The sequence below is a fragment of the Lagopus muta genome, chromosome 9 (assembly GCF_023343835.1).
Source record: "Lagopus muta isolate bLagMut1 chromosome 9, bLagMut1 primary, whole genome shotgun sequence".
Lineage (NCBI taxonomy): Eukaryota > Metazoa > Chordata > Aves > Galliformes > Phasianidae > Lagopus > Lagopus muta.
Genome location: NC_064441.1, coordinates 414,636 through 439,923, shown reverse-complemented (window position 1 = coordinate 439,923; position 25,288 = coordinate 414,636). Strand labels below are relative to the sequence as shown.

General features: G+C 46.5%; 3 protein-coding genes across 19 annotated transcripts in view; 2 read left to right on the top strand and 1 right to left on the bottom strand.

Annotated features, from left to right (window-relative positions):
* The window catches only part of MED12L (mediator complex subunit 12L), a 102,404-nt gene that overhangs the window by 60,241 nt on the left and 16,875 nt on the right, over nucleotides 1–25,288 (bottom strand). For 13 of the 15 annotated variants that reach the window (XM_048955504.1, XM_048955507.1, XM_048955508.1 and 10 more), the window contains 5 exons: nucleotides 21,926–22,057; nucleotides 20,872–20,998; nucleotides 18,266–18,480; nucleotides 17,171–17,275; nucleotides 16,301–16,477 (listed from right to left, as the gene is read on the bottom strand). In XM_048955504.1, the coding sequence (XP_048811461.1) occupies nucleotides 16,301–16,477; nucleotides 17,171–17,275; nucleotides 18,266–18,480; nucleotides 20,872–20,998; nucleotides 21,926–22,057 (756 nt within the window). The remainder of the gene's footprint in view (nucleotides 1–16,300; nucleotides 16,478–17,170; nucleotides 17,276–18,265; nucleotides 18,481–20,871; nucleotides 20,999–21,925; nucleotides 22,058–25,288) is intronic. The other 2 variants (XM_048955512.1, XM_048955515.1) reach the window with 1 other exon arrangement.
* Nucleotides 1,356–8,555, top strand: P2RY14 (purinergic receptor P2Y14). 3 transcript variants are annotated; one of them, XM_048955528.1, is made up of 3 exons: nucleotides 1,356–2,494; nucleotides 4,089–4,717; nucleotides 6,818–8,555. In XM_048955528.1, the coding sequence occupies exons 2-3, from the start codon at nucleotides 4,706–4,708 to the stop codon at nucleotides 7,847–7,849; spliced, it is 1,044 nt and encodes a 347-aa protein (XP_048811485.1). In that variant the 5' UTR covers nucleotides 1,356–2,494; nucleotides 4,089–4,705; the 3' UTR covers nucleotides 7,850–8,555. The 3 variants fall into 3 exon arrangements, with proteins under 3 accessions (XP_048811485.1, XP_048811486.1, XP_048811487.1); XM_048955529.1 differs by lacking the exon at nucleotides 4,089–4,717 and having other exon boundaries at nucleotides 1,359–2,494; XM_048955530.1 differs by lacking the exons at nucleotides 1,356–2,494; nucleotides 4,089–4,717 and adding an exon at nucleotides 4,766–5,462.
* Nucleotides 12,041–16,275, top strand: GPR171 (G protein-coupled receptor 171). The gene is made up of 2 exons (XM_048955532.1): nucleotides 12,041–12,316; nucleotides 13,555–16,275. The coding sequence occupies exon 2, from the start codon at nucleotides 13,598–13,600 to the stop codon at nucleotides 14,573–14,575; it is 978 nt and encodes a 325-aa protein (XP_048811489.1). The 5' UTR covers nucleotides 12,041–12,316; nucleotides 13,555–13,597; the 3' UTR covers nucleotides 14,576–16,275.

Below are 25,288 nucleotides of genomic sequence, written 5' to 3'. Positions count from 1 at the left end.
CACTGCTCAGACAAGCAGCTCACGCTGAGGAAAAGAGCCCTGCAGATGCTGCAGTACACATTACCACGTACTGGTAATGTGTACATGGGGAAAAAAAAAAAAAAAAAAAAAAAAGAGACTTCTGTTCTTGCAAACAGAAGAGTAACACTGATGTGTCTGTGGACGTTCTGCAATGGAAGAGCCATTCCCAAGAAACCAGGTCCTCTGGCAGAGGGAATCCCAATTCCATGCCACATAACTAAGCTTCTACTCAACACAGTGCACAGTTGCCTGTGCTGCATGTGGAAAACCTAGAGGTAGTTTGAGGCCTTTTGTGACTGCCTTTCAAAATCCCTTCTCCTGGCAGACTTTTCTTCCCCCTCTGCAAGGATTTAATCTAGACAGAAATAGAGGATCGCTTACTTCAGTTTTAGGTTTAGATGAGGAAGCTATCGGAAAAAGCTCGCTGTGAGTCACAATGTGAAAGTTGTCCCTGGTCCCAAAAGGGATATTGAGGCTGCTGCTACTGGGAAAGAAGAAAATAAAAATTTAAAAACAAGAAAGAAGAAAAACAAAGAAAAGTCTTTATAGAATTAACTACAAAGTCTGCCTCAGAGGGCCGCAGGCTCATAAAGCTCTTCTATCCCACTCCTCATTTCCCAGCCCCAAAAATACAAGACAATAGGATAGAGGGAAAGAGATGAAAAACTGTCTGCATGCCTTCTTGGAAGCATCTGAGAAGCCTGCTGTGCTCGGTCCTTAGCTGGTGCAGAACATCCTCCGGAGGAGGACAAGCAGGGCAGTACTCACCCCACCGCCCCGCAGCAAGGCTCCCTGCCCCAGCAGTGCAGCTCAGGACGGCTCGGGGCTGCCCAGACCCTGCAGCTCAGAGCAGCCCCACAGCTCAGGCAATCCTGGCTCCTGGCAGCAGAGCCCTACAGCCCAACATGCACCAGAGCACAGGCTGGGAGCTGCAGAGCTTCCCAATGCTGCACCTGGGCTGGCCTTCAAAAAACTGACAGCCTGGTCTACCACGAAGCTTGCACAACACACAGGACCTGCGTCACAGGACCGCAGACACAGGTGTAAAGATGGAAGAGCCTGCACTGCCACTCAGCTGTCCTGCTTAGCACAGGAAGCCAGGCTCCAACCCAGGACACGTGCAATACCTCTCAGGTTCCATTTCTGCTTTCTAAGCAATTAAAGCAAATCTGAACTTTCCTGAAACACACATTGGTTAAAGCAAGGTAACATCCCACGATTATCAAAAGAAATTGCTTTCTCCTGGGCCCCACCTGGAAGCCTGGCATTCACAGGGCACAGCTTCACACCGCCCCCAGGGCTGCCAAAGCAGCCGAGCCCCAGGGCTTCCACCCACTGCTCACAGCCCACGGGGCTCCTTCCAGCCTAAGCAGAAGGGAGCAGCTGACCTTGGGGACAAAAGAGTCACATCCATCACACGGGCAGCAAGAACAGAGCAAAGGCCCATGCAGCTGCTCTTCTACACACCACAAGGTCACTCAGCAGCCACGCAGACAGAAAGCTCTGCTGCAGGGCTGTCACCCAGACTGAGTGACTCAGAGCAGGGCTAAAGCCTGCAACCCCTGGCACTCACCACTTCTCCCTCAAACCCTCCCTGCAAACTCAGGTCAGCACGCCCCGGCTGTGTGCACGATGGGCGCAGCGAAGCAGCAGAACTGCACAACTTCTGCAAGCATAGAAGGAGAGTCCGCCAGGGCAATGTGTATTCGAGGGGGCCCTGGGTAGTGCACTGTAAAACAGATTAAGTCATCTGCTAAACATTTGTCAACACTGCTGTACACCATTTACAAACTTTAATATAAATAGCAATATTTTTCCACATTCCTAATAAGAGATTATACTAGCTTCTTGTTTACCAAATATTTCAATGGGTTTTGTGCTTGGTTTCAATGCCTCTCAGTAAACGTATGAGAAGAATAGGAAGGGAGGAAGGCAGACAAGTGATTAAGGGTAAAAGAAAAACAAAACAAAACAAGATAAAACTGCAGAAAGCAGAAAGAAAACGGCCACAAAGCAGAGATTTATCACCTGTCCCAAGAATAAATCTCTGGGTCTCAGAGCGTGCCTAGAGCAAACGTGACGCAACCCTGTGAACTCCAGTGCAGAACACTCCCATTAACAGAACAGAAGCCATCGGGGCAGCCAGCCTTACAGAAGAGGTCACGGCCAGGCCTGGGAACTGCTTAAGAAAAGAAAACACCCTAAACTTCAGCTCACTGCTTTGCTAAATGCACAAATGTGTCTCTTTTGAACCCAGCTCAAAGCTGATCTCTGCGGAAGGACGCCTGAGTGCACTAAAATAGCACTGCCCAGCTGCAGCACTGACATTTGGAGTACAGCAGGCAGAGCAGCAAGGCACGGGGAGCAGCTCCTCAGCTCTGCACTCCGAAGCACACACCGACAGCTGAGGACATCGAGGGAGGAACACACCAATGAGCACGGCAGGGCAGCGCAGGAGGCTTCGCTGTGAGCAGTAAGTAGCAACCTGCTGCCATTAATGCTGTACTTATGGAGCTTTATGTGATGAGGTGATCGCAAAGGCTGTGTTCTGTACTTGTATTTAACTGCTGAAAAGCTGAAAAATATTCCCCGGTGAAAGATGCTTTTGTGACAGATTTCTGTACTTGATCAACACTCCTCAACTTTTTTGTTAAACTTCTAAACAAGTTGTGGGTTTTTTCAATTGACAATGGAAAATCATCGAGGTGTAATACAAACCAGAACAAATAAATCCCTTAAAACACAAAGGAACTGTAAATAAATGCAAGAGATGAAGGCAGCCCCTGTCAGTGCGGGGCACTGCAGCAAGCGGAGCTGCTGTGTGTGGGGAGGGACTGCGGGGCACCACTGAAGGAAGCAGCCACGTATCTCCTCAGCAACTGCTTCTATTTTTATTGAGCTGGTGTCTTTGGCTGTAATAATAAAGCAATACATGTGAAATCTGAGGAAAACATCCCTGCACCAGGTGAAATCCAAAGAGATCAGCAGCCCGTGGCAGGGGGTTGAAACTAGACGATCATTATGGTCCTTTTCAACCCAGACCATTCTATGATTCTGTTGCGACCCCAGAGCTTCTTCTGGAGCAGAATCATTGAGGCAAACCAGGCTGCTCACACACAAAGCAAAGCTGGAACGGGAAGTTTTAGAACCAGCACTCATTGATTCCTTCGCTAAACTACTCTGTTGGTCCTTAAACTAACATACTGATCCCTGCTGCTAAGCACACCAGCCTGTATCACCAGGCAGTAATGCAGGCGCTGATCTTTCAGTGCTAAAAGATTGAAGAGACAAAAGCAGAATGAAAATTTCAACTTCTTGTTAGGAAAATGAGGCTGTCAGATTTCACACAGCACAGCACAGCGACCCTCAGACAAGAAGAAATGAAGCAGTTCCTGGTTCCACCTTTGAGGAGTCCTTGCTCTGCAACCAAAGGAGCTCACGCTGCCTCCAGAAAGCTTGCTATTGTAACGACAAAGCAAACGAGCTTATCTACAACTGCTCCTCACACCCACTGGCTCTCCTCACAGGCTTTGTCCTTCAGAACACCAGAAATTAACCACAAACGCCAAGAAAGCATCACACACAATTCAACCGCCTGTTCCAGTTTTGGTCAGGAGAACCTGTTGGTGCTGCAGGCACCACGCAGTGCCCACAGGGCACCACTCCCCCCACGCTGCAAAGGGCTGCAGGCAGACACAAGCACCCCCAGGAGCACTGCCCACGGCAGGGAGATCCCTGCGGTGCCTGCACTGCTGTCAGTGATGCTGAGCAGGACAGTGGCAGCAGGGCGGCTGCGCAGGGCTGGTGTGAGATGCTCACGGGAGGGAATGGCGGGCAGCACCCAGAGCAGACAGGTCCAGGCCTTGGCACATGATCTGAAAAGAACCCCAAGGGCTTTCTGAGCTGGAGGTGGTCCAGGCCCAGCATTTGGCTTCATTTATCCCACGCTTGGGAAGTAAAGAGCTTGTAAGGAAAAAGTGAACACCATGACAAAATAACTCCACCAATAACTGACTCTAACCTCCTCACTAGAATATTCCAAATCTTGCTTTTTTTGGACCAAAAAGGGAGAAGCACAGCTACAATGGACAGAGTTGGATGCCTGCTCTCCCCATGCTGAGCTCAGCGCTGGACAGACCCACTCTGCCCCACACCAGCCTGCAGAGGTCCCAAAAGCGAGGAAGGCACTGAGACCCTCTGAAAGCCACTGCCATGCTCAGGAGAGCCCCTTCCTTTGAGCCAGGTCCGAGCATACCACACAGGCTGCTATCTCTATTAGTTGCTTACTACCTTTTGCTACAGGAGCACCACTGAAGTTTCTCTGCCACTCTGTGCCCAGCATTGCACTGAGCACACGGCCAGGCTCTGCTCCAAGGGCCGCACACAGACCCTGCTGCAGAGCACACCTCCATCAGGGCTCTTCTATCAGCCCTCTCTCAAAACGTCAGAGAGAAGCTTGGCATGTTCTTCCTCACTGATAAATGACATTTAGCAGTTCAGAAAAGAGTTCTGGAGAAAATGACCACCATCAATCTTCTCTGACCCAGTAGCTGCATTGCATGTCTATCAAACAGCAGCATTAATTTCCATAAATAGCTGAAAATGTTCACTTAATACTGCAGAATACACTCAAGACAACAAAAACCCACTCCAGTATGAGCGAGTGCCTGTCAGAGAGAGCTGGATGCCCGACCAGGTGAGAAAAAGCACAGGTAACTTTTACCAGGAACGCCAACAATGTGACACGAGCAGCAGAGCCACAAGCCTCGAGCTGCGTGCATACAGTGATGGTCCAGGACAAACACAGCTGCTCCCACCATGGCTCTGTTCTGGAGCAATGCTGAGGGCCTGCTGACAGATTGCACAGGGCAGCACCGTGATGACAGCTCTAACCGCCGTGCTTCCTGCCCAGCAGATCGCTCTGCTGGAGGCAGGCCCTGCACTAACGATGGAAGGCTCTCGAGGCCTTAGCACCTGCACTAAAAGCACCCAGCAGTCCAATCCAGAGAGGTAAGGGCATGCCACAGGTGTGGAAAGGTTTAGCATCTGTCTTGGACTTTGGCCTCTTTCTCAGGCACAGACAGCTGGTAAATCTGCTGCCATCAGAAGCGATACCTTCCATGTCTAGTCTCCTCCTCTAGAGACAGCAGACAAAGCTACAACGGCCACATCTCTAAGCACTGACCACATACTCCTGAAATAATCCTTTGCAGTATGATATGTTAGCATGAGAACTACTTGGCAGACTTCCCAAGCCATTTAGTACCTGCTGCTGCCAGGCCCAAGAACCAAACCTCCCACATACGTTACTTAGCAAACCCAGCAGGCGAGGAACAACTCTCAAGCACACAAGGTGGGGAGAGAAGGTCCTGCTCAGACAGCCTTGCAGGACAGACAGGACACACAGCAGACAGCAGCGGGAAGAGAACAGCTTTCAGACGGTAGGTTACTGCTCTAAATAAGAATGCCATTTGTTGGTGGTGCTCCCCCCCGACTGAGGATACATGGGAGAAGCAGAGATCCTCCTCCTAGCAGTATCACCCCAAACCTCACCTCTTATTACCTCACAATCCTAGCACACCCACTCACCTGGCGGCTCTGTTCCTACAGCCACTCACCACACCAACTTCAGCCTCGAAAAATTCAGCCAAACAGAAACAAGTGCCTTGACTTGAGAAAAGCCTGAAAATAAGAGAGCAGGCCAGCCTGTGGGGAGACAAGAGGCAGAGATGAACTGCAGCTCTGGGCACATTACAGGCTCATTATTCCACTCATCAAAGCAAGTTCCAAAACAGCCACAAAGTTTGTCAGCCTTTATAACCTCCTACAGAGACACAAAGAAAACAACACACCAAGGGAAACTTTTACCTATGTGAAATAAAGTTTCCATTTCCAATTACTGCTAGGTTGAATTGGGGTTCTACCTGCTACACAGAGGCACCAGCTATTGGCTCTCAATTGCAGCAGTAAGGAAATGATTCATCTTCCAGCAAACAGGATGTTTCTCTCCCCCTGCTCTGCAGCACACGTTTTCCAGTTGCCCAGGTTTTCATGTGCCCACGAAGCAGCAATACATACCTGTCTGTTCAGGCTTCCCTACAGCGGGTAATTTACCCTGTCAAAGAGAAGCAGACAGCAGATGTGATTTCTTGGAGCCTCCCTGGGGATCCTCTAAAATTTGAGCCTGAATGACTTGGGAGGGCACTCTCACTTCTAACTCATGCTAATATAGACACAACATGGTATGCTGTGTTACTAAAAGCTTAGAGCAAACTGTGCTAGCTGCACAGAAGGCTCTCCCTCAAGAAAGGATCAGAAAATACTAATAGTATTTTAGCATCTATTAGTTATTCCCAGGCTTGACTAATAAAGCATGTTTGCAATGACCATATTCAAAACACTTTTACAAGGAACTTTTATATCTGTCATCTGTTTCCAGGTAAGTCAGTGCTAAAATACACATGAGTTGTTCAGGTTTAATGAGGTGCATTTGCAGTCACTGAACACTGTGGCTTCCCAGCATGTAGGCTCAACTAAAAAACACAGGACAGGATTTGAGCAAAACAGATGGACCCAAATCTAGAAGAAAAGACAGAAGCCCAAAACAGCAGCATGCCCCTGAATATCAGCACTGAGATGGCACCACCTGGAAAGCATTTACTGTGCTGGAAACAATAACGTGGTTTCTGAGAAGTACACCAAGTTTACTTTGAAATAAGATTAGAAATCCTACACTGATTAGCAGAAAGCACAGTTCTGTGTTATCTTACTGAGATAATATTTCTTCTGCTTCTAGGATCAAAGACATTGTAAGATGTTCAATTCCAGCACAAACTCCTCGGGAAGCAGCTGCAGTAACAGCACAGTAATAACAAAGACAGTCATTCCCCTGATCTACTGCCTGATTTTCGTGGTAGGGCTGCTGCTGAATGGCGTGGCAGCATGGATCTTCCTGTGCATCTCCAGCGAGAAGAGTTTTATCGTCTATCTCAAAAACATCGTCGTCGCAGATCTCCTGATGAGTCTGACATTTCCTTTCAAAATTCTCGCCGACTCGGAAATTGCACCTCCACAGCTCAACACGTTTGTGTGCAGGTACTCTGCTGTTGTTTTTTATGCAAACATGTATATTGGAATAACGTTTTTTGGCCTCATCGGTTTTGACAGGTACTACAAAATCGTGAAGCCTTTATTCACCTCCTTTGTCCACACGGCTCACTACAGTAAGGTTATCTCTGTCATCATATGGCTATTGATTATGTTTATCACGCTTCCAAATATGATTTTAACTAACGAAATCCCTAAAGCAAATTATTCCAGAACATGCATCGGTCTTAAAAGCGAACTTGGCAAACAGTGGCACAAGGTGTCCAGTTATATTTGTACAGGGATTTTCTGGATTGTTTTCCTCCTACTCATCATTTTTTACACTTCAATCTCAAAAAAAATATACAGCTCCTACAAGAAATTCAGACGGAACTCAGAGTTCACTAAGAGGAAAACCAGCCGTAATATATTCACCATCATGTTCGTGTTTGTCCTCTGCTTCGTGCCGTACCACTTCTGCCGAATCCCGTACACCCTGAGCCAGACCAGCTCACAGTTCGACTGCCGCTCGCAGAGAGCTCTGTTCCACGCCAAGGAGTTCACTCTGCTATTATCTGCTGCCAACGTCTGCCTCGACCCCATTATTTATTTTTTCCTCTGCCAACCTTTTAGAGAAAGGCTGTATCAAAAACTGCACCTCAAGCTGAAAACGTCAGGTGAGGCTGAAATCACCAAATCGAGGAGATCAAACACGCTTCAGGAAAGCGTGAACATTCTGTAAGTTCAGGTCTGTAGAATAACACAGGCTTGAAAGTTGCCCCAGAATGCAAACACTGACACTGCAGAAAGAAACTGAACAGGTGATGACCAGCAATAAACCGAAAAAGGTTTCAAGCACAAAATACCAAGCAATGTTCTCTATATAAAAAGTCTATTGCATGCTGTCGGTGTATTTACTACGTGGCGTTTCAGCTGACTGTGACTGCACTGAGGTGCATTGTGACCTATCTGGATCTCAGAAAAGAGTACCTGGAACAAAACATTCTGGAGTGCCAGGCCACAGTTCTGAAAGAATTATCCCAGCCTTGAAGTGCCCTCATTCCTCACGAAGCCAGGCAGGACACATCTGAGGAGCAGCAGGGCAGCCCAAAGGGCCTGCGAACAACAGATCATCCCAGCTCAACCGGAGCAGACCCCTTGAAGCAACACGGTCAGCTCAGCTGGGCCTCCTGCCTCAGCCTCTGCCACGGAGAGCTCTCTGTGCATTCACCAACTCAGACAGCAAAGCCTTTAATGAAGTGCTCAAATGCTTTAATGACCTGCCAAAGAAAAGGCAGCTCTGTGCGTGTGTTGTGTATATATATGTGTGTGTGTGTGTGTATATATATAGGCAGTTGTGTATGTGTATATATATGTATACATGAGGGAGTGATCAAATCCTCAAAGATTTGCACAAAGCCTGAAAAAAAAAACAAAACAAAAAACAACTGGTGCAACTTACAAAAATATTTTGACTTTCTTAAGCAAATTGTTCTACAAGTTTAGGGAATTAGACAACATGACTATTCGTCATCCTAAGGCATCAAGGAGTCAGAGAACTTCTGAGATATAATGTTCAATATAAGAAAATGTATAAAGAGGGACCCTTCCACAAGCTGGTAAGCACTGTGCCGTACTGTTCAGGGCTTTTTCACAAAGCATGGCATACACCAAACTCACGCACACCCTCTCTGCTGGTGCAGGAGGTAAGAACAGTTCAGGAGCAGTGTAGGAACTGCAAGGTCATACACTGAAATCCAGAAGGAATGGTTTTCCTTTGCTTTTGGCACTATGGTAAAACACATAACTACGTACAGAAGTAACAGCTGAAACACCAACCTTCCACATGCATCTGTAATCTTCTTTTAGTGATATTTTTCAGTGCAGGCTTTTTTCTTTTTTTCCCTCCCAATCATCATAAAGGGAAACTGTACCAATGCATTAAGTATCCACAAAAGCTTTCCAGAAATGACTATGGAAGCTCTCATTTTGCATAACAAAGAAGTTACAGGAACAGAAATAACACCTATTACCTTTCTGCCACTGTATGTTACTTTAACCCAAACAGGTAGTGTCTCAGGGTGAATACTTTGTTTAAACACACTGTCTCTGTAAGTTTTCCAAGGCTGTGGGCTACTTCTCTTGGTCTGACATCACCAACCTGCAGTAACAGTACACCACCATCCTTGACCATGAACTCCCTGACTCGCACCAAAGCTTTGCAGGCTCTTCTTTTCAAGCAAGATAAATAATTTGAAAGGGAAGGGAATCTTTGGATTTGTAGGTGACTTCTTATAATTGATGGCAAAAACATTTGGTTCCTTATATGAGATGGATTTTATTTGCCTACATAAACCTAAGTAATTGCATATGTCAAAATACAGTGGCACACAGTGATGAAATCCATGTCTGCAATTCACATTTGTATAACTTTTTTTTATTACTTTGCAAGCTTTGGGGGGGGAAAAAAAACCCCAAAACTATTGCTACTGAAGAATTGTCTCTGCATCCTACCAGTTTGCCAACGCTACAACGACAAAAATCTACACACAGCACCTCAGATGAAAGCATGCTGATGCCATACATTGTTTCCAGAGCAACACTGAATTCCGAGCTTCTGATGAGTTTCAATTAAAAAACAAAAAACAACTCCCTCCAGTAACTTCACTGCTCAGGAAACATTTTGAGACCACTGACCCTACAGCAATCCAGTACTCGGGGAGACGCAGGTCTCAAGGAACTCCATTATCCAGCCAAGCTTCTGCTCCACGTTGCCAACCTTGCTCTGCTGTATAAACCAGGACGGAAAGGTACATTGGTAAGTTAATTCTGTGACACTTTTCCCAGCACACCATGTCTCAGATAACCCTGGCAAGCAATTCAGACACCCAAGTCCTGTAGTCCCACTAGGAACCAGCTCTTGCCCTGCCCACATACTTCCCTAAAATTGTTGCAGTGAAATTTATGGGTAACCGAGGCTAAATCAGGTTCCCATTTGAGGGGTTATGCTTAGCAAATGGAAATCCTTTCTCCAAGCACTATTTAAGGAGAAAAAGTTCATTACACAACATTCTCAACATACAAAAAATCCCATGTGGGCTGAAACCAGCAATGCGGCTCCTAGAGGTTAGTTGTGCAAGAAGCCATCTCCAGTAATGATTGATCTCTACTACAAACAACAAGAACAACTCACCCAAGGGGAATCTGATGCCACTTGTTGGTACACAGCAGACCTTGTAGTCACAGCCAGCAGATGCAGCAAGGGCTACACGTTACAGCTGCCAGCTGCAAGCCATGGCACAGCAGGGCAGGCCTAGTGCTCCTGACACAAGGCTCCGAGGGGCCCAGGGAGCTGCTGGCTGCTGCACTGCCTGCATGGTGCACCTCGCTCTGCCAGCTGAGCTCTCCCAGCACACCCAGGCCCTGCTGAGCTCACACCACATCACAGCCAACAGCTCGGGACCCCTCAGAAGGGGCCAGCAACGCACACACTGCTGGGCACATCTGCTCTCCCTGTGTGCGTAAACAGAAATGCCAGCAACTCTTCTCTTCATCACAAAGAGCTATTTCTGCACAGAACTCGTAACAACAACCCTTGTGCCAAGTACACCTACATTTTTCACTTACAATGCAGACCTATTATAGTGGGATAAAACCTTTTAATCTGTTAACAACATTCACAGAAATCTTTAAAAGCAGACGGTGGATTTGTTTGCACGTGTTTGGGCACAGAGAGCGTGAGTGGGGCACAGGATGGGGCAGAGGGCGCAGATCACTCCCCAGGGATGTGCTCAGTGCGGCCCCGCACAGGAAGAGAGGGAAAATCCCTCAGGACTGATTTGCATCATCTGCTCACCACCGTGCCTCGGAACGGCTCCAACTGCTTCTCTGAGTCGAAAAGCTGAAAGAAAACTGACTCTTTGAGAGGGTTGTCTGCCTATCAACACGCAAATGACAGAAAATCACAAAAAAGCCAGTGCTTCCCCTGTATTGTGCCCAGCTGCAAGTTCTGCAGTCAGCACACATCTGTCTGACTTATACATCTGCAGGCACACCAAGCTCGCTGAAGACATCAGAAGAGAGGTGAACCCAAACCCTCAGCAGCACAGATCCAGGCCCGGCCCAGCCCCACAAGCACAGAATACCAACACAGGTCCCACTGGACCCTGCCCTGAGGAGCGCACTGTGAATGAGCCCGCAGCAGCCTGCGGAGAGGCAGAAAGCACAGGCAGCTCCCCAGGGGCCAGCCCCAGATGGGCCAAAGGCATCCCTCAGTGCAGCGCCCCCACACCCAGAGCCAGGAATGGGCCGAGGGCTGTCACAGGGCACAGTGTGTGCAGACCCTCACCACTGCCCTCACACTGCGCCTCCGCCACAGAGCCCCACAGCTCCAGAGCACACCAGCCCGCTCCCACCCACGGCAGCTCACAGCCCTTCCCTCCCTTTGGCCTCTCTCCATCCCAGTCTGCACAACGGAGCTGGCCTGTGTGGGAGATGCACAGAAAACAGACCGAACTCTGCATTTCAAGTTAAAAAGTAAGTGGTACCGTGCAGCTTAGCCTTGCACGATGAGCACAACAGTATAACATCAGCCCACATCTGCTCAAAGCTTACCAAAGGAGCACTCCAGATTAAGAAGCTTTGCAAACATCTCAACAAATATGGTCTGAACTTTCAGCCTATGACTAGATCTAAAACCAGACATTCTTAACTTGGTTTTTCACATAGCTCTGGTGCACAGTATGTAAATTCCTGAGGATTCTCAACTACCAGGGCACTAACAAGACAGGTTTCAGTGCCAATGTTTTAGTAGTGCCTGGCAAACCTCTAAAGGTTTTAACTCCTAATAGAAGTACCTCCCCCCCCAGGTCACACGGTGCTCCCCCAGCTGCCCCCACTGGGCTCCCCATCCCCGTGCATCCCCTGCCTGCACTGTAGGAAAGGAACAACCACAGCACCAGAGGGCAGCTCCACGGGGGCTCACATCCTGCTGTCACTTCTCCAGGTAACTTTCATGTGCCTCGGTTGCTTGAACGCTGGTTTTAATTGCGTCAGCCAGAGCATTTAAAAACCACAGACATGTTAAAAAAAAACAGCAGAGACAGCAAGGGGAAAACATTAACCTGCTCTTGCACCATGAGAAAACATGCTGAGAGACACCAAATGCTAACAGACTGCTGCTCCGGATCCTCCCAGGGCCCTAAGACAGGTACGTGCTTGTCAGTCCTTGTCTGCTTCCCTCTGCCTACACCTCGGTAAACCCAGGGCTTGAAGTCCAGCCGTGCAGAGTGCAGGCACAGCAGGCCCAGGAGCCCAGCTGTCAGCAGCACCCAGCACAGCGCGCACGTCGGAGCCAGGGAGCACTGCCTGTGCAGGGGGACGCCAGCCCTGAGCCTGGGCTGGGCAGCACTGCCTGTGCCCAAACCCGCTGTGAAAGGGTACATCTTCAAGACAGCAGAGACCAGCTAGAAAGGCAATGCCTTTCTAGGCATTTTAAACCACTCTACAAGTATCTGCAGTCAATTGTATTTACTGAAACACAAATTACGTTCATCTGGATATGCGATTTACAGCAGAAAGCAAGTGTGAAAATGCAGCACTTCACTTGTGCATTAGACAATCAGAATAATGTAGTGCTATAAAAACTGATGCAGATTTAGGCTATTTGAGGTGCCCTTCATCCCAAGGAACTCTAGCGTACCTCCTGTGTAGCTGACACTGTGCTGCAGTCCGTCAGCGTAGCAAACAAAAAAGTGTGGTTGCTGAGTAGCAGATTTAGTTAAAATAGCACAATTTCTACTTTCCTTCCCTCTAATTTCTAGTGAAGCCTAAAAACAAGGCAAACAAAGTTATTTGATAGCAGCTGTTTCCAAAACATGCCTTTTTTTAAAAGGCTTGATTTAAATCTGCAATTCCTTTACCCTCTGCTCAGGTGAAAGAGACAGCAAAAACGTAGAACTGAGAACTGCCCGGCCATCCAGCCAACGCATTGCACGTTGGCTTGACAGGGCACTAACCTCAAAACTTCTAATATACTTTCCTAAAGCGAGATTGCTACAACATTACCCTTCATTTTTAAATGCAGCTTCACCTGCCCTAAAGCTGCAAAGTTTCGTGCGACCGTCTTTAACCAGACGCTTAACCTGAAGCGGTTTCATAGCTTTTGTGGGTTTGCTTTTTTTTCCTGAGCCTCGCACGCAACCTGAAAGACTGCTCTTGTGGAAACACTGCTGAGAAGAAGTCTATATGCTTCCAAGAACAAATCCTATGCATTCCCAAACATTTCTGACAGGAGAAAAAAGCTCTCTCAAACATTTGTGAAGCAGGATGAGAAAAACGCATATTTTGTCCTGACTGCATCTTCTCATGAAATCACACACACAAAACTCTCAGAGAACAATGAATATTGCTCAGAAAAGCTGATGTCTTCTCGGCTGTTTCTCGTAGGTTCTTGATCTCTCCAGCCAGCAAAGCACACAAGAAGTTCACAATGCCAAACAATGCTTCACAATGCTACATCAAAACAGAACTAGAACCTTTCACCTATTTTTACTACTTGATCTTTCTTACGGGTTTCCTGGGGAGCTGTTTTGCGCTGTGGGCATTCACACGAAAAGGTCAGAAGCAGAAGTGTATGAGCATCTACTTAACCAACCTCCTAACTGCAGACTTCTTGCTGACTTTGGCGTTGCCAGTAAAGATAACAGTTGACCTAGGCGTTGCGCCCTGGAAACTGCAGATATTCCACTGCCAAGTGACAGCCTGTCTCATCTACCTGAACATGTATTTATCAATTATATTCCTGGGATTTGTAAGCATGGATCGTTACCTTCAGCTCACGCACAGCTCTAAGATCTATCGCATTCAAGAGCCTGGATTTGCCAAGGTTTTGTCTGCAGTCGTATGGACAATGGTTCTCCTTATAACAGTGCCTAACATGGCTATTCCAATAAAAACCACTGAAGAAAGACCTAACGCAAGGTGCATCGATCTCAAAACAAAATTTGGGAGAGACTGGCACGTGTTTACTAACTTTGTGTGCACAGCAATATTCCTGAATTTTTCAGCCCTGATACTCATTTCCAATTTCCTCGTTGTCAGACAGCTCTACCAAAACAAATACAGCGAGAGCTACCCCAATGTGAAGAAAGCCCTGGTGAGCATACTGCTGCTAACAGCAGCCTACCTGCTGTGCTTCCTTCCCTACCACGTCGTTCGCATCCCTTACACTCTGAGCCAGAGTGACACCATAACCAGCTGCTCTCTGAAGCAAACTCTCTTTCAAGCGAAAGAATCTACCTTGCTCTTTGCAGTATCAAACCTCTGTTTTGACCCAATTCTGTATTATCGTCTTTCCAGTGTATTCAGACTGAAAGTTAATGAGGCTTTTGTGGCATCCAAACAGGCAAAGGCTTCCACAGATGAAGAGGCACAGCACCAAAGCGAGCAGCGGGTGCAAATGTACTGATTCTAAAGTACCCAGAAAAGATGTGCAAACACATAACCTGAACAGCCATTGTGGAACTGGAAACAGCTGCTACCACCAACATTACCACTGGATGGATGAGAAGACTCACATCACCAAACCAGCAAAGCACTCGGTGTTGCTTTTTGGAAATACTGCAGCTATCAGCACCAACCTATGAACAGTCAGCAATAATGTGTAATAAAGCTCGTTGAGACACACCCAAATATACATTCTTAGTATTTATGGTAAATACTTTGGGCTCTCCCTAAGTAAAATATTGTATTCTTAATAGATTGAAGAGCTTGGTGGAATGAAGTAAAGATCTGTTTCCAAATAGCAGCTCATGGCCTGCAAAGCTTCTCACAGACACAATTAACCCAAAGGCATTTTAAAGGGCATTACTCAATCTAGAACGCAGTGTTAAGCTCCACTGATTAACAAACTATTGCATCTGCTTACATCTCACCCGTAATTCCCATAAATAAACCTTCTGTTCTTGTCAAGTTCCACTGCCCTCCTGTGATGCTACTGCACTGAACTTAAAAGCCAGCAACATGTGAGTACAGAAGATTCAAGGCAACTGTAAAATGAGAATAAAGAGTAAGCAGAAATACTCACTGTGTGGTCTTTGCTTGTATTCATAAAAATTTATAAAGCAGTAACTAAAAGCATTTATGTATATATGTATACACACACACACTATTATTTTTATTTATTTTTTACAAGCACTTCCACAAATAACGTATTTATAGAATGGATGATAATCACAGTGAAAAAACAATTTGCTCAAAGTCAAACTGCCAGGATTAACTCCTTCTGACCAAAACTTCGGCAGAAACAAAAATAACTAACTTACATGGTGCAAGACATAAATCAGACTTCAAGCAAGCACTTAAAACCGGCCTGAAAAGAAACAGCTGATTCAATATTCTCATGAAAACAAATCACCTGTAGCAACCCAAAATTAAAGCAAGGAAGGCGGGAGGCCAGGAGGAATCACATCACACACCAGCTGACACCTCCTGTACTGGTAGGATTCAACACTGCTTAACAATTACCATTGTTGTTTCTAAACAAAGCCAGAACAGTTTGAGCAGACACTCCACTTCCTGCCCGCTCAGCCTGGGGCCCTCTGCCCAGTACTGCAGCAAACATGCAGTATCGTTACGTAAATAAATATCTAAAAATCAACCAAACGAGGGTTTGGGATCTGGAACGCTGCTCACGGAGTTCTCTGCAGTTCCCATGAGGTCCCAGGCCAACAGAGTAACAGAAGCAGCCCAAAAGCCATACTACAAACAAGAGGAAGTGGGAGGAAGGAAATAGCACCATTCCATCCATCACACTTCAGATATTTCAGTATTCATCCGTTAGTCCAACTACTAGATCAGATTTTCTATTGAGCAAACCTCCATCAAACCCTGGAATGTGGCACTGGCAATGTAGTACCATCTCCCTTCTCTGCTGGGTTAGCATAAATCACTACTGCTCAGGCACTTGTCCAGGAGCACGTTTTCCTTTGGTAAGATGAAGCTCCTGCACGTTGCACATCCTGCAGCACACAGCAGGCACGCGCAGCAGGAGCAGCCTCACGAGAGCTGATTGGGAGCCCTCGAATGAAGCTGGCTCTGCTCCCTGCACATAGTGAACACTTCTTCCTTCAAGTGCTTTTATTTGCCATCACAACAGCCAACACTGCTCTGTGCCCAACCAGAATTCACTCACCAGAGGTATTGGGAAATGCGTCGCGTATTGCAGATGACGAAGGAGGTCGTAGTTGGATGGAAAAATCACTTCTCTGAGCCCTTCCCTCTTGACTGACTTCTCACTGGCAACCGAAATTCTTCTGTCTAAAGAAGAGTTCATGTTCTCACAGGACTCCCCAGGCATCGGAGAAAAAATCTAAGTCATGTAAAACAAATGTTTGAGATAAGTAACCTCTAACTTTTTAAATTCAACAATTCCAAAGACAAGATTATTTATAAGCATCTGAGCTTTTTTTCAGAGATAGACAAAACAAGGGCAATGGTAATCTGTGCTGAAATGTAAGCAGCTACATATACAAGTTATATTTCTACGTGAATCTCATTGTTATCAGACAGGTTTTAAACTAGAAGTGTTCCATGAGGGAAGAAATAACCAAAACATTACAGTTCAGAGCAATTTCTACACATAAACAGTTGGGATACAGAAATGAGAAAATCCAGAGGGAATACAACGAACAGGGTGAAGTGGGAGGCGATGGAGGACAAAAGACACTGCAGCAGGCAGGCATGAAACCATTACTATGGCAGATGCCAAGCGCACACAGTGTGTCCAGTATCCAGCAAGTGGGCAGAGAGAAGGGAAGGAGCATTAGTGTGCATCTGCATGTACATGCACAACAAGGGGCTGCACAGAAAAGCCATGCGCTGCCACACAGTGCAGATGCACAGAACAGAGGCGATGCACTGGCAGAACACAGCAGGCGCCGACAGCACTGGCTCTTGGTGGAAGCAGCCAGGCAGCACGAGGGGCACAGAACGTTCCTGGTGACAACAGCAGGCAGCAAACACAAGCACCAAAGGCATGCGGAAAGCCAAAAGTTAAACCTACTGGAAATTCTGAACCAAAATCTGCCTTAAAGTCACCCTTGTCTACATCATCAAAGATACTGGTGGGTCCTGAGTCAGTGCCCATGTGCTCCATAATGCTGTGATCCTAAGAATTGTCAGAGAGAGAAACAAGCATCAGTCACACTGTACTGATGACCTATTTAACTGGTCCCAGGTAAACCCAAGCATTTCACCTATTTAAATAAGAAAAAAGTAGTGATGGTTGGAAGCTTTCACATACTGCCTTTTGATTCACAGAAGTACTTCTCAAGCCTAAATCCATAAAGCAGTAGAAGGGAGAAGGGGCTGAAGGAGAAACAAAGGTTTACAGCATATCCCTGCAAGTAGTTCTGCTCCCAGGGACACCTACAGAACGGGACTCTCGCGCCTGCAAGGTTTACTTGGACAACCCCAACATCCTAGGGCAAGTTTGGCCCCGAGCCCTATGTAAGAGATGTATAAAAGGAATGAAAGGTAAAGATGAGAGAAGCTTTAGCTGGCCGCCAGCTCCACAGGCACTGGGAGAAGCACAGAGGGCTGAGTCTCATCATCCAAGTCCAAATGTAGCCCACGTTCTGCAGCTTAAAGGTGCCTTCTTTTTTCACTCGTTTTAGCAAAGATGGAGAAACGCTCATCTGATGGAAGACTGAGGACTGCACACGAACTGTGCACACTGGAGTCACAAGGATTTGCTTTATGACCCAGTTCGTATGGACATCTGTGGCTGTTCAGCACACAGCGAGCTCCTGAGCACAGCTTCCTCCAGACTCCTGCGAAAAGCTCTCCTTCCTCCTCATTAGAGCTTACCTGCACGTAAGTTTCTTCACTGCTAGATTCAGAAGCCAACATCATGCATTTTTGTTTGTCCAGAGTTATTTAGCTCAGTATATTTTCACTAAAACAGCAATACTTAAGTTACACACAAAAACACAGCCAAAGGATCACTTCCAGTCCACTTCCAGTCAGAGATAGAAGGCCAGACAAAGGGAGATTAAAAATAAGTTAAAAAGAAAACCTGTATCTGAAATACCTTGGTGAAAATCCACATTTTATGAAATCAAGTACTGAACGTGGGAGAAACAACATGAAGCATTACCTCTATTTTAACATCATTATCCTTAGAATAGCGCTCATCCACAGCTTCCCCATTAGGTGAACGTGGTCTCGTAGTTGCAGTAATTGACAAGTCTCCACGCGATATTAAAGTGCACATGTATGCATCATGAGAGAAAACATCATGTCGAGTGAATTCAGAAAACAGCAGCACCAAATTCACAAACTCTGTCTTCTCATGGTCGCTATTTGGGTCAGCTAGCCAAAAACCAGAAAAAACAGGACTGTAACTCCAACATGGAAATACCTGGTTCTTAGCCACCCAACATGCAAATCCCAGCAAGTTCACGTGCTAAAGGTTGAGAGGTCTGATAAAAGTGGCTTGGGTGTCCTGGACGGATTATCTGTGCCTCCACAGAACAAACCATTTCCCACCTACTGGCACACAAGCAGCGTGGCTCTGCTTTGCTGTCAGCTGGAGGCACGTGCCAGAACTCCAAAGGCAGCAGGTGCCACAGCATCCCACCCCATCTGTGCCCGCTGCAGCTGCCATTGGTCAGCAGTTCAAAGACAAATTGAATAAATAAACAGACAGATAAAAAGAGGGACGGGAAGAGAGGGTAAGGACATCCCTTAGGTGCAGAAAAATTATTGTGAAGCTCTGGATTATAACAGGCAACTCTGTCCTTCTGCTCCAAAATTCTATTACAAGGGTAGATTTCACTGTTTTTTGACAATGCTTTTACATTTTTAATGGAAAAGCTTTTAAAGTATTTTCAAGGAATTCATTCTGCGTACTTCAACTTATCCACTAAGTGTTATCGCAAACATCAGGAAAGAGCGTATTAGAAACTGCCTGATATTTTGCCCATTAAAAGCAAAATGCTATGTATTTTTTTAATTAAGTTCTCATTTGTCCTAGCTATATTTAATTTGACTTGTTCTGTAACAAAGGAAGGTTTGCAGTAACACAGTTAACAGAAAACAGCTGCATACCACAACTTTACCTGGCAACAAAACCTCCAGCTATTGAGCCACCAAATTCAAATCAAAATACACTTAGAAGTCAGTTATGCAGTACGAGTTCAAACTAATTCAATATATAACACATTTTCTATTTAGAATCTTCATTTGTTGTCAAACTGGAAGGCAATTTACAGATAAGCAGTTAGAACTACTTTAGTGTTTCCCCCACAGAAAACAGAGATGTTCTTTCAATTTTCACCCTAACCTGCTTTCTGCCCCTATTTTTGAAGCTCCTACTACTCTGCACTACAGAACTTGCAATGCTGAGCCCACAAATACAGCAGTTCTAATCCAAACCTCCCCTGCCCTGAGCTGCACAGCAAGCTGCTGGAACTGGCACAAAGACATCACAAAACCACACCTGTGCACTAAGTGCTGAGCCCTCAGCCAAAATACAGCAGTCGTGCTTTTCAGGCTTAGAGACACGGAAGCTCAAGCTCCACAAAAACAGCATCCCTCAACAAAATTAGTTCTGTCACGAAAAATCCCAAGGAACATTTCAAGCAGATAAACCATTGCTCAGCGCTTCTCCCCGCCCTGTCCCACAGAGATGCCCACGTGGAGAAGGATAAGACCACATCTGAAACAAGGAAATCAGAAACTCAAGTCTAAATAACATAAATAGCTTGCATGGTTTAGTAAAACTTGAGTCACTGCTGACACCAAAATAGAGCAACACCAACACTCCAAAGTCTCCAAAAACTTCTTCAGGTGTTTCTCCTTCCTCAGATGTTGAGAGTTCTCATCATCATGTTTCAAACCACTTAAAACCCACTTCAATGTAAGGGCACCAGAAAAAAAAGCGCTCATCTCTAGTACTAAAGATATGAGAAACACAGGCTACAACAACATATGGTTTTATTAGACTAGTGCATTTCTTAGAGCAACCTACAACAAAGACCCTTTACTCAGCCCACCTATCTGTCAGCTAACAGCTTACAACTTTGTTGCTTGTGTGCAATGCTCACTATGAATGTGCAGTAGAGTAAAGCTATAACGATCCCATTATAGCAAGGTGGCAAGGTCTTTGGCTGCAGCAAAAAAGAAAGAATCCAGAGACAGCAGCCACAGATGAAGAAACAAAGGAAAAAAAGTTCCTCACCTTTGAAAGTCCTCAAGTAGTCAGGGATCTCCAATAAGAGACACCTGGCCTCCACTGCCAACCCTTAAATGAGGTCTGAGAAGGGGTGGATCGTGGCTCCAGCCCTTCCAGTCACTCAGGTGTACTGCATGCACCTGAGCTCTCCTGGGCAGACCCTGCCTTCCCACCAGGTGCTCCATCACTGCTTCAGGCTGTGAGCCAGCACTTCCACTACAACTTGTCAAAAATGCGAGCATTTGATGTTAGCTACGCATATAGTGCCAGTAATTTCCCCAGATCTTGTAAGGCCTAAACAGAAATACGTATTGCTTCTTCCAATTTTCATTTTGTGAAATAAGAAAGGAAAAAAAAAAGGATCATGAAGAGCCTATAACAAGGCAGGAAATTTTAAAAAATAAGTGCTTAAGAGAATGGAGCAGATCATGACAGAAACCAAAACACCTGCCACAACCAGGCAGTAACTCCAGCAGTCAGGGGCACACCAGCTGTTTCTGACCTTCTTGGGATGAGTTAATACTCACACAGTGAGGGAGCCTGTGTATCCAAAAACCTCAGCAGGACATTCTGGAAAACAGGAAGACTGGAACTTGTCAAGGAGGCCGAAGACAGAGATTCCTTTTCATCCAGGACTTCAGATTCACCACATCTCTGCAGAGTTAAATAAATAAAAAAGCGTGCGTCTATGCACAGACATGCAGAGTTCCAAAACTTACACGTGAAGTAACTATAGTGTGATTGTTTCCCATCTTTTCATAAAACCCAGTCTTGATCTAGAATGACTTTTTTTCCCCTACTCAGTTTAGTCACTTCTGAAGTGCGGTGGTTTTTTTTATCACTTTGGATGGCTTGCTGAGGCGTGCCTCTTAACGCACCTTCTGCAGTGATGTGCTCTCACATAAAAGCAAAAAAATTAAGATCCAGAACTTCCAGTTCAAAAGCAAAGGCAAAAAGTAGCTCCTCCTACTTGTGCAAATGACAGCACAGTACCAACCAGGGCCAATGCCTCCTCCTGAAGCCCCTCCAGGGCGGCAGCAGCACAGTCATTGCTGTGCACTCAGCATGGAGCTGAGCACCATGGGGATGCAGCAGGGGAGGTGTTGGCTCCTGCAGGATGCAGCGTGGTCACTGACCACAACAGACAGACACAAGTTTTCGTAACAATGCCACTACAGTGTTTTGCTCTCCAATGCAACATTTTCACTTCTCCTAAAAAAGAAGGCAGTTCTACACAATGTGAGATACAAGTCACACTGCAGCTAGGCCTCAAAATAAACCCCGAGTCTGGAGCCGTCCCAGAGCCTCCAAGTGGGAGCACAGAGCCGCCCTGCGCCCCACAGAGCTCCCTCAAGGCAGCATCCCAGCAGCTGGGCAAGCAGCTCACGGACACACAGGGCTCACAAGGGCTCACAGATGCCATCCAAAACTGTAAATCAATGAGAAAATCTCCAGTGCTCCAAGTATAATCAAATTTACCTTGTTTTGCAAAGGACAGAGATTAAGGCAATCTTTCCTTAGAAATATCCTTGCTTTTTTAGTTGTACTGTTCATGCTATTCCAGATAGAGACAGGACTTACTTCTGCTTCAATTTCTGCTTGCCTTTTCTCCAGGAGTTTGGCCACCACCATGGCCCGGTGCTTCCCAGACCGCTTGCAGCTCACGGCCCACTCACACAGCAGCATCACCACGGCCTCGTCGCTGGGGGCTGCCTGTGCAGAACAGAGACAGAATGGCATCTCACATATACAGCCAGTAGGCTTAACTCTGAGCAAGGGCTTTCTGATGGATGGAGAAAGAAAGCAGGTTTTGCTCTTTACTACTACTGGATACACAGGGGTGTTTCATTCATATTATTTTCTAATATGATCTAGAAGCAAAAGAGGAAAATCACTATTTTCTCACTGCTGAGAATCAAATCTAAACTGTCTTGTAACATAATGTCACTTCACAAGAAAAGGGCAAAATAGGAAAAATATCCACAGAATCTCTCAACCACAGCTATTACACCAAGTTCATGGCTTCCTTGCACAAATTATTCCAGGCCTCCTCCATTGGCTTCCAGATCATTACCAGTACCCCACCTACACACACACACACACAAAACAAACCCCAAAACACCACAACCACTGAAGGCATGAGGATCAAACAACCAAAGTCAGAAAGCTCCCAACCAAACTGCTCATCTTACCTCCCACCTGCGCCTTCCTAACAGACGTTTTTAAGAACAGTACATATCCACATTTAGACAACCCATATTTTGTAAGAGCTATGCTACACACCAGCCGTGCTTTGCCATGTTATCATGCTTTTGCATTTTTGAGGGGGAAGACGGGGACAGCTTCGAAGTCTGCAATGCCTGCTGGCTCTGGCAGAAGCACTTGTTTCCAAGGGAACCCATTGCTGACGGATGGCTGTAAGTGATCATTCGCCTTCAAAATTACAGTGCGGATTCCCAAGTTCTGTATGTACACAGAAAACATCGGGGTATTCGTCCAGCCAAGAGCTGCACCCACACACCTCATACATGCTTCAAATTGGTGATTTCGGTACTTGGGAACTGGCACACACAGCAGTAAAGCCAGTTCTCAGCATACAGGTGATACTGAAACCCACTCATACAGACCTGTGTTGGCAAGGTGTCATCACCAAAACTCCACCTACACCAAGGTCATGGAACATGGGCCATGGGCTGCAGCTGAGAGGCTGAGGAAAGTGCAGCTGAAGCAGCTGACCACACGGCACGGCTCTGCACAGTGCTGGAAGCTCCAGTGCTGGCTGCATGCTGAGCACAGGCAGCAGTGTGCTGCTCGCAGGGCCTCAGAAGCAGCCACAGCAATGCTCAGAGCAGCGTGGGAGGGCCGGGCTGCCGCCCTGCTGCACCGCTTCCTCCTCCCCTGACGGCTCCCATGGCAGCACCTCATGATTTCCCCCTCTGATGCTGATTGCATTTACTTAATTAAGCACACCAAGAACGCAAGTCAGCAGCGCCGCTTGAAATAATCAGGTTCTGGATTTATCTAATTTGGGATTCTGCAGCTGCAGATGTTCCAGCCCCCAGAGCAGACCATGTTTCAGAGGGTGCAAACTGCTGCCTGGAAGAGCTGCACCAAGATCGTGTTTTCACTCAGAGCATTTCAGGAGGACGTGAGATGGGTCTGAGCTCTGCCCAATGTCCACATTCTGCAGGGCAGATGCCAGGCAGAGCTCAAGGAGAGCTGGTCAGGGGAACAGAGCCCCTTCTTTGCCTCCAAACCTCACGTCCTGTAAGAGGAAATGCTGCATCAGACAGGGGAGCTCAACACAGCTGGTGGCACCTCGTCCTGCGGGGTTTCACCAGTTCTGGATACCTCACGCACATCCCACTGCCCAAGAGAGCTCCGCATGAGGGGGTTTGGAAGGGACTTGTGCTCAACCCTCAGTGGCCATAAACATCAGTGCCTGGGGACCGAACCCACTGCTTTCAGGCACAGAAGCTGTGTGCTTGACATCATCCCACTCAAACCCGTTGCTCAGCCAGTCTAGCTATGACAGAAGGTAGCTATCACTTTCTGAAAGCCATCAGCCTTTCAGAGAAAACCAGAGGTGTCACATCACTGCCTGTAAGCAGAGCAGTCCGTGAAGAACAAGAAAAGAGTTCTTGGGGTTTTTTCAGTTAAAAAAAAAAAATGCAGCAGCAGAAGTAGTAATGCTTAATACTTTCCTTTCAGTACTCTCCTGTGTTACCATTCTGATATACTTGGAGACAGGAAGCCAAAAGTATTATTAAAACTGCTTTTTATAACTCAGCTCTTTTCCCACTGGTCCTCACTTTTATTATTAACTTAATGCTGCTACCAAGGAACAAGTCTGACTTCTACTCCAGCAATGCCACTGCTGAGCAGCAGGCTGCAGAACCTCTTTTTGGGACAGAGCAGGCAATGCCGGGCGCAGTGCCCACTGCCCAGCACAAACCTCAGCCCAGGAGGTTCCCCCGCCTGCCCTCGCTGCTTTCACACCTCTCAGGGACTGACCTGGCGCACGGCTCCCTGCCGCAGGGCACGCAGACGCTGTCCCAGCAGCAGCATTAGCCACTGCTCTGAAGCTGTCTAGTGCAAAAGGAAAAAACAAGCCGTGTGCTCTTGCCAAGGGCTCTGCCAGTTGTTTAAGTCACTGAATTTATGTTTCTGTCCAGAGAAACTGTGCACTAACTCCCTTAGGAGCCAAGGTGAGCAGAAACGTTATGCTGAATTTTCTGAAACCATAAAGGTGACAATAGCTGCCCAGCCACACTTCAGAACATAGAATCATAGAATCCAACAAAGTTGGAAAGGACCTACAAGATCACCAAGTCCAACCATCCTCTCATTACCATTGCTACCACAAGCTACTAAACTGCATCTCATAGCTAACGGAGCAGTTCAAGCAGCTGAACCAATGTTAACCACATTATTTACAATACTGCAAGAACGCTCCAAATATTCTCTATTTTCTCAGTGTTTATGGAAATAGATTTTGTTTCCTCAGACAATTCAGTGTACATCTCATTTCTCCTCCCATCCTGAGTCCCAGCACACCCAGATTGGGTCCCTCAGGCAGAATCAGTCTGACTGCTAAATTCCTGCTGTCCTGAACCCAGCAGCACCACCAGCCCTCTGTTCCCACAGACACAGGGGGTGGATTTTTTGTTTCATTTCCAGCAAAGTGATCTCAGAAGGACAAATATTAACTCCCGGCATCTGTTACAAGCCCTTTCGTGAGAACCAAGTTTAAAAACATAATTTCACTCTAAAATAAAAAACAACTCTCAACATTCTAAGAATTCAGCTGGACTGCAAACATAACAGTGGACATAAGCTCTGAACACATTTCAGAGACCTGAACTTAGAAAACAACAAAGTGCACAAATTTCCAGGAAGGTTCAAGATTTTCCATAGTGACGTCAAGAAATTCAACATCACTTC

Coding starts and splice junctions, on each gene's coding strand:
- GPR171 (XM_048955532.1), top strand. CDS start 13,598: ATGCCAAACAATGCTTCACAATGCTACATCAAAACAGAACTAGAACCT.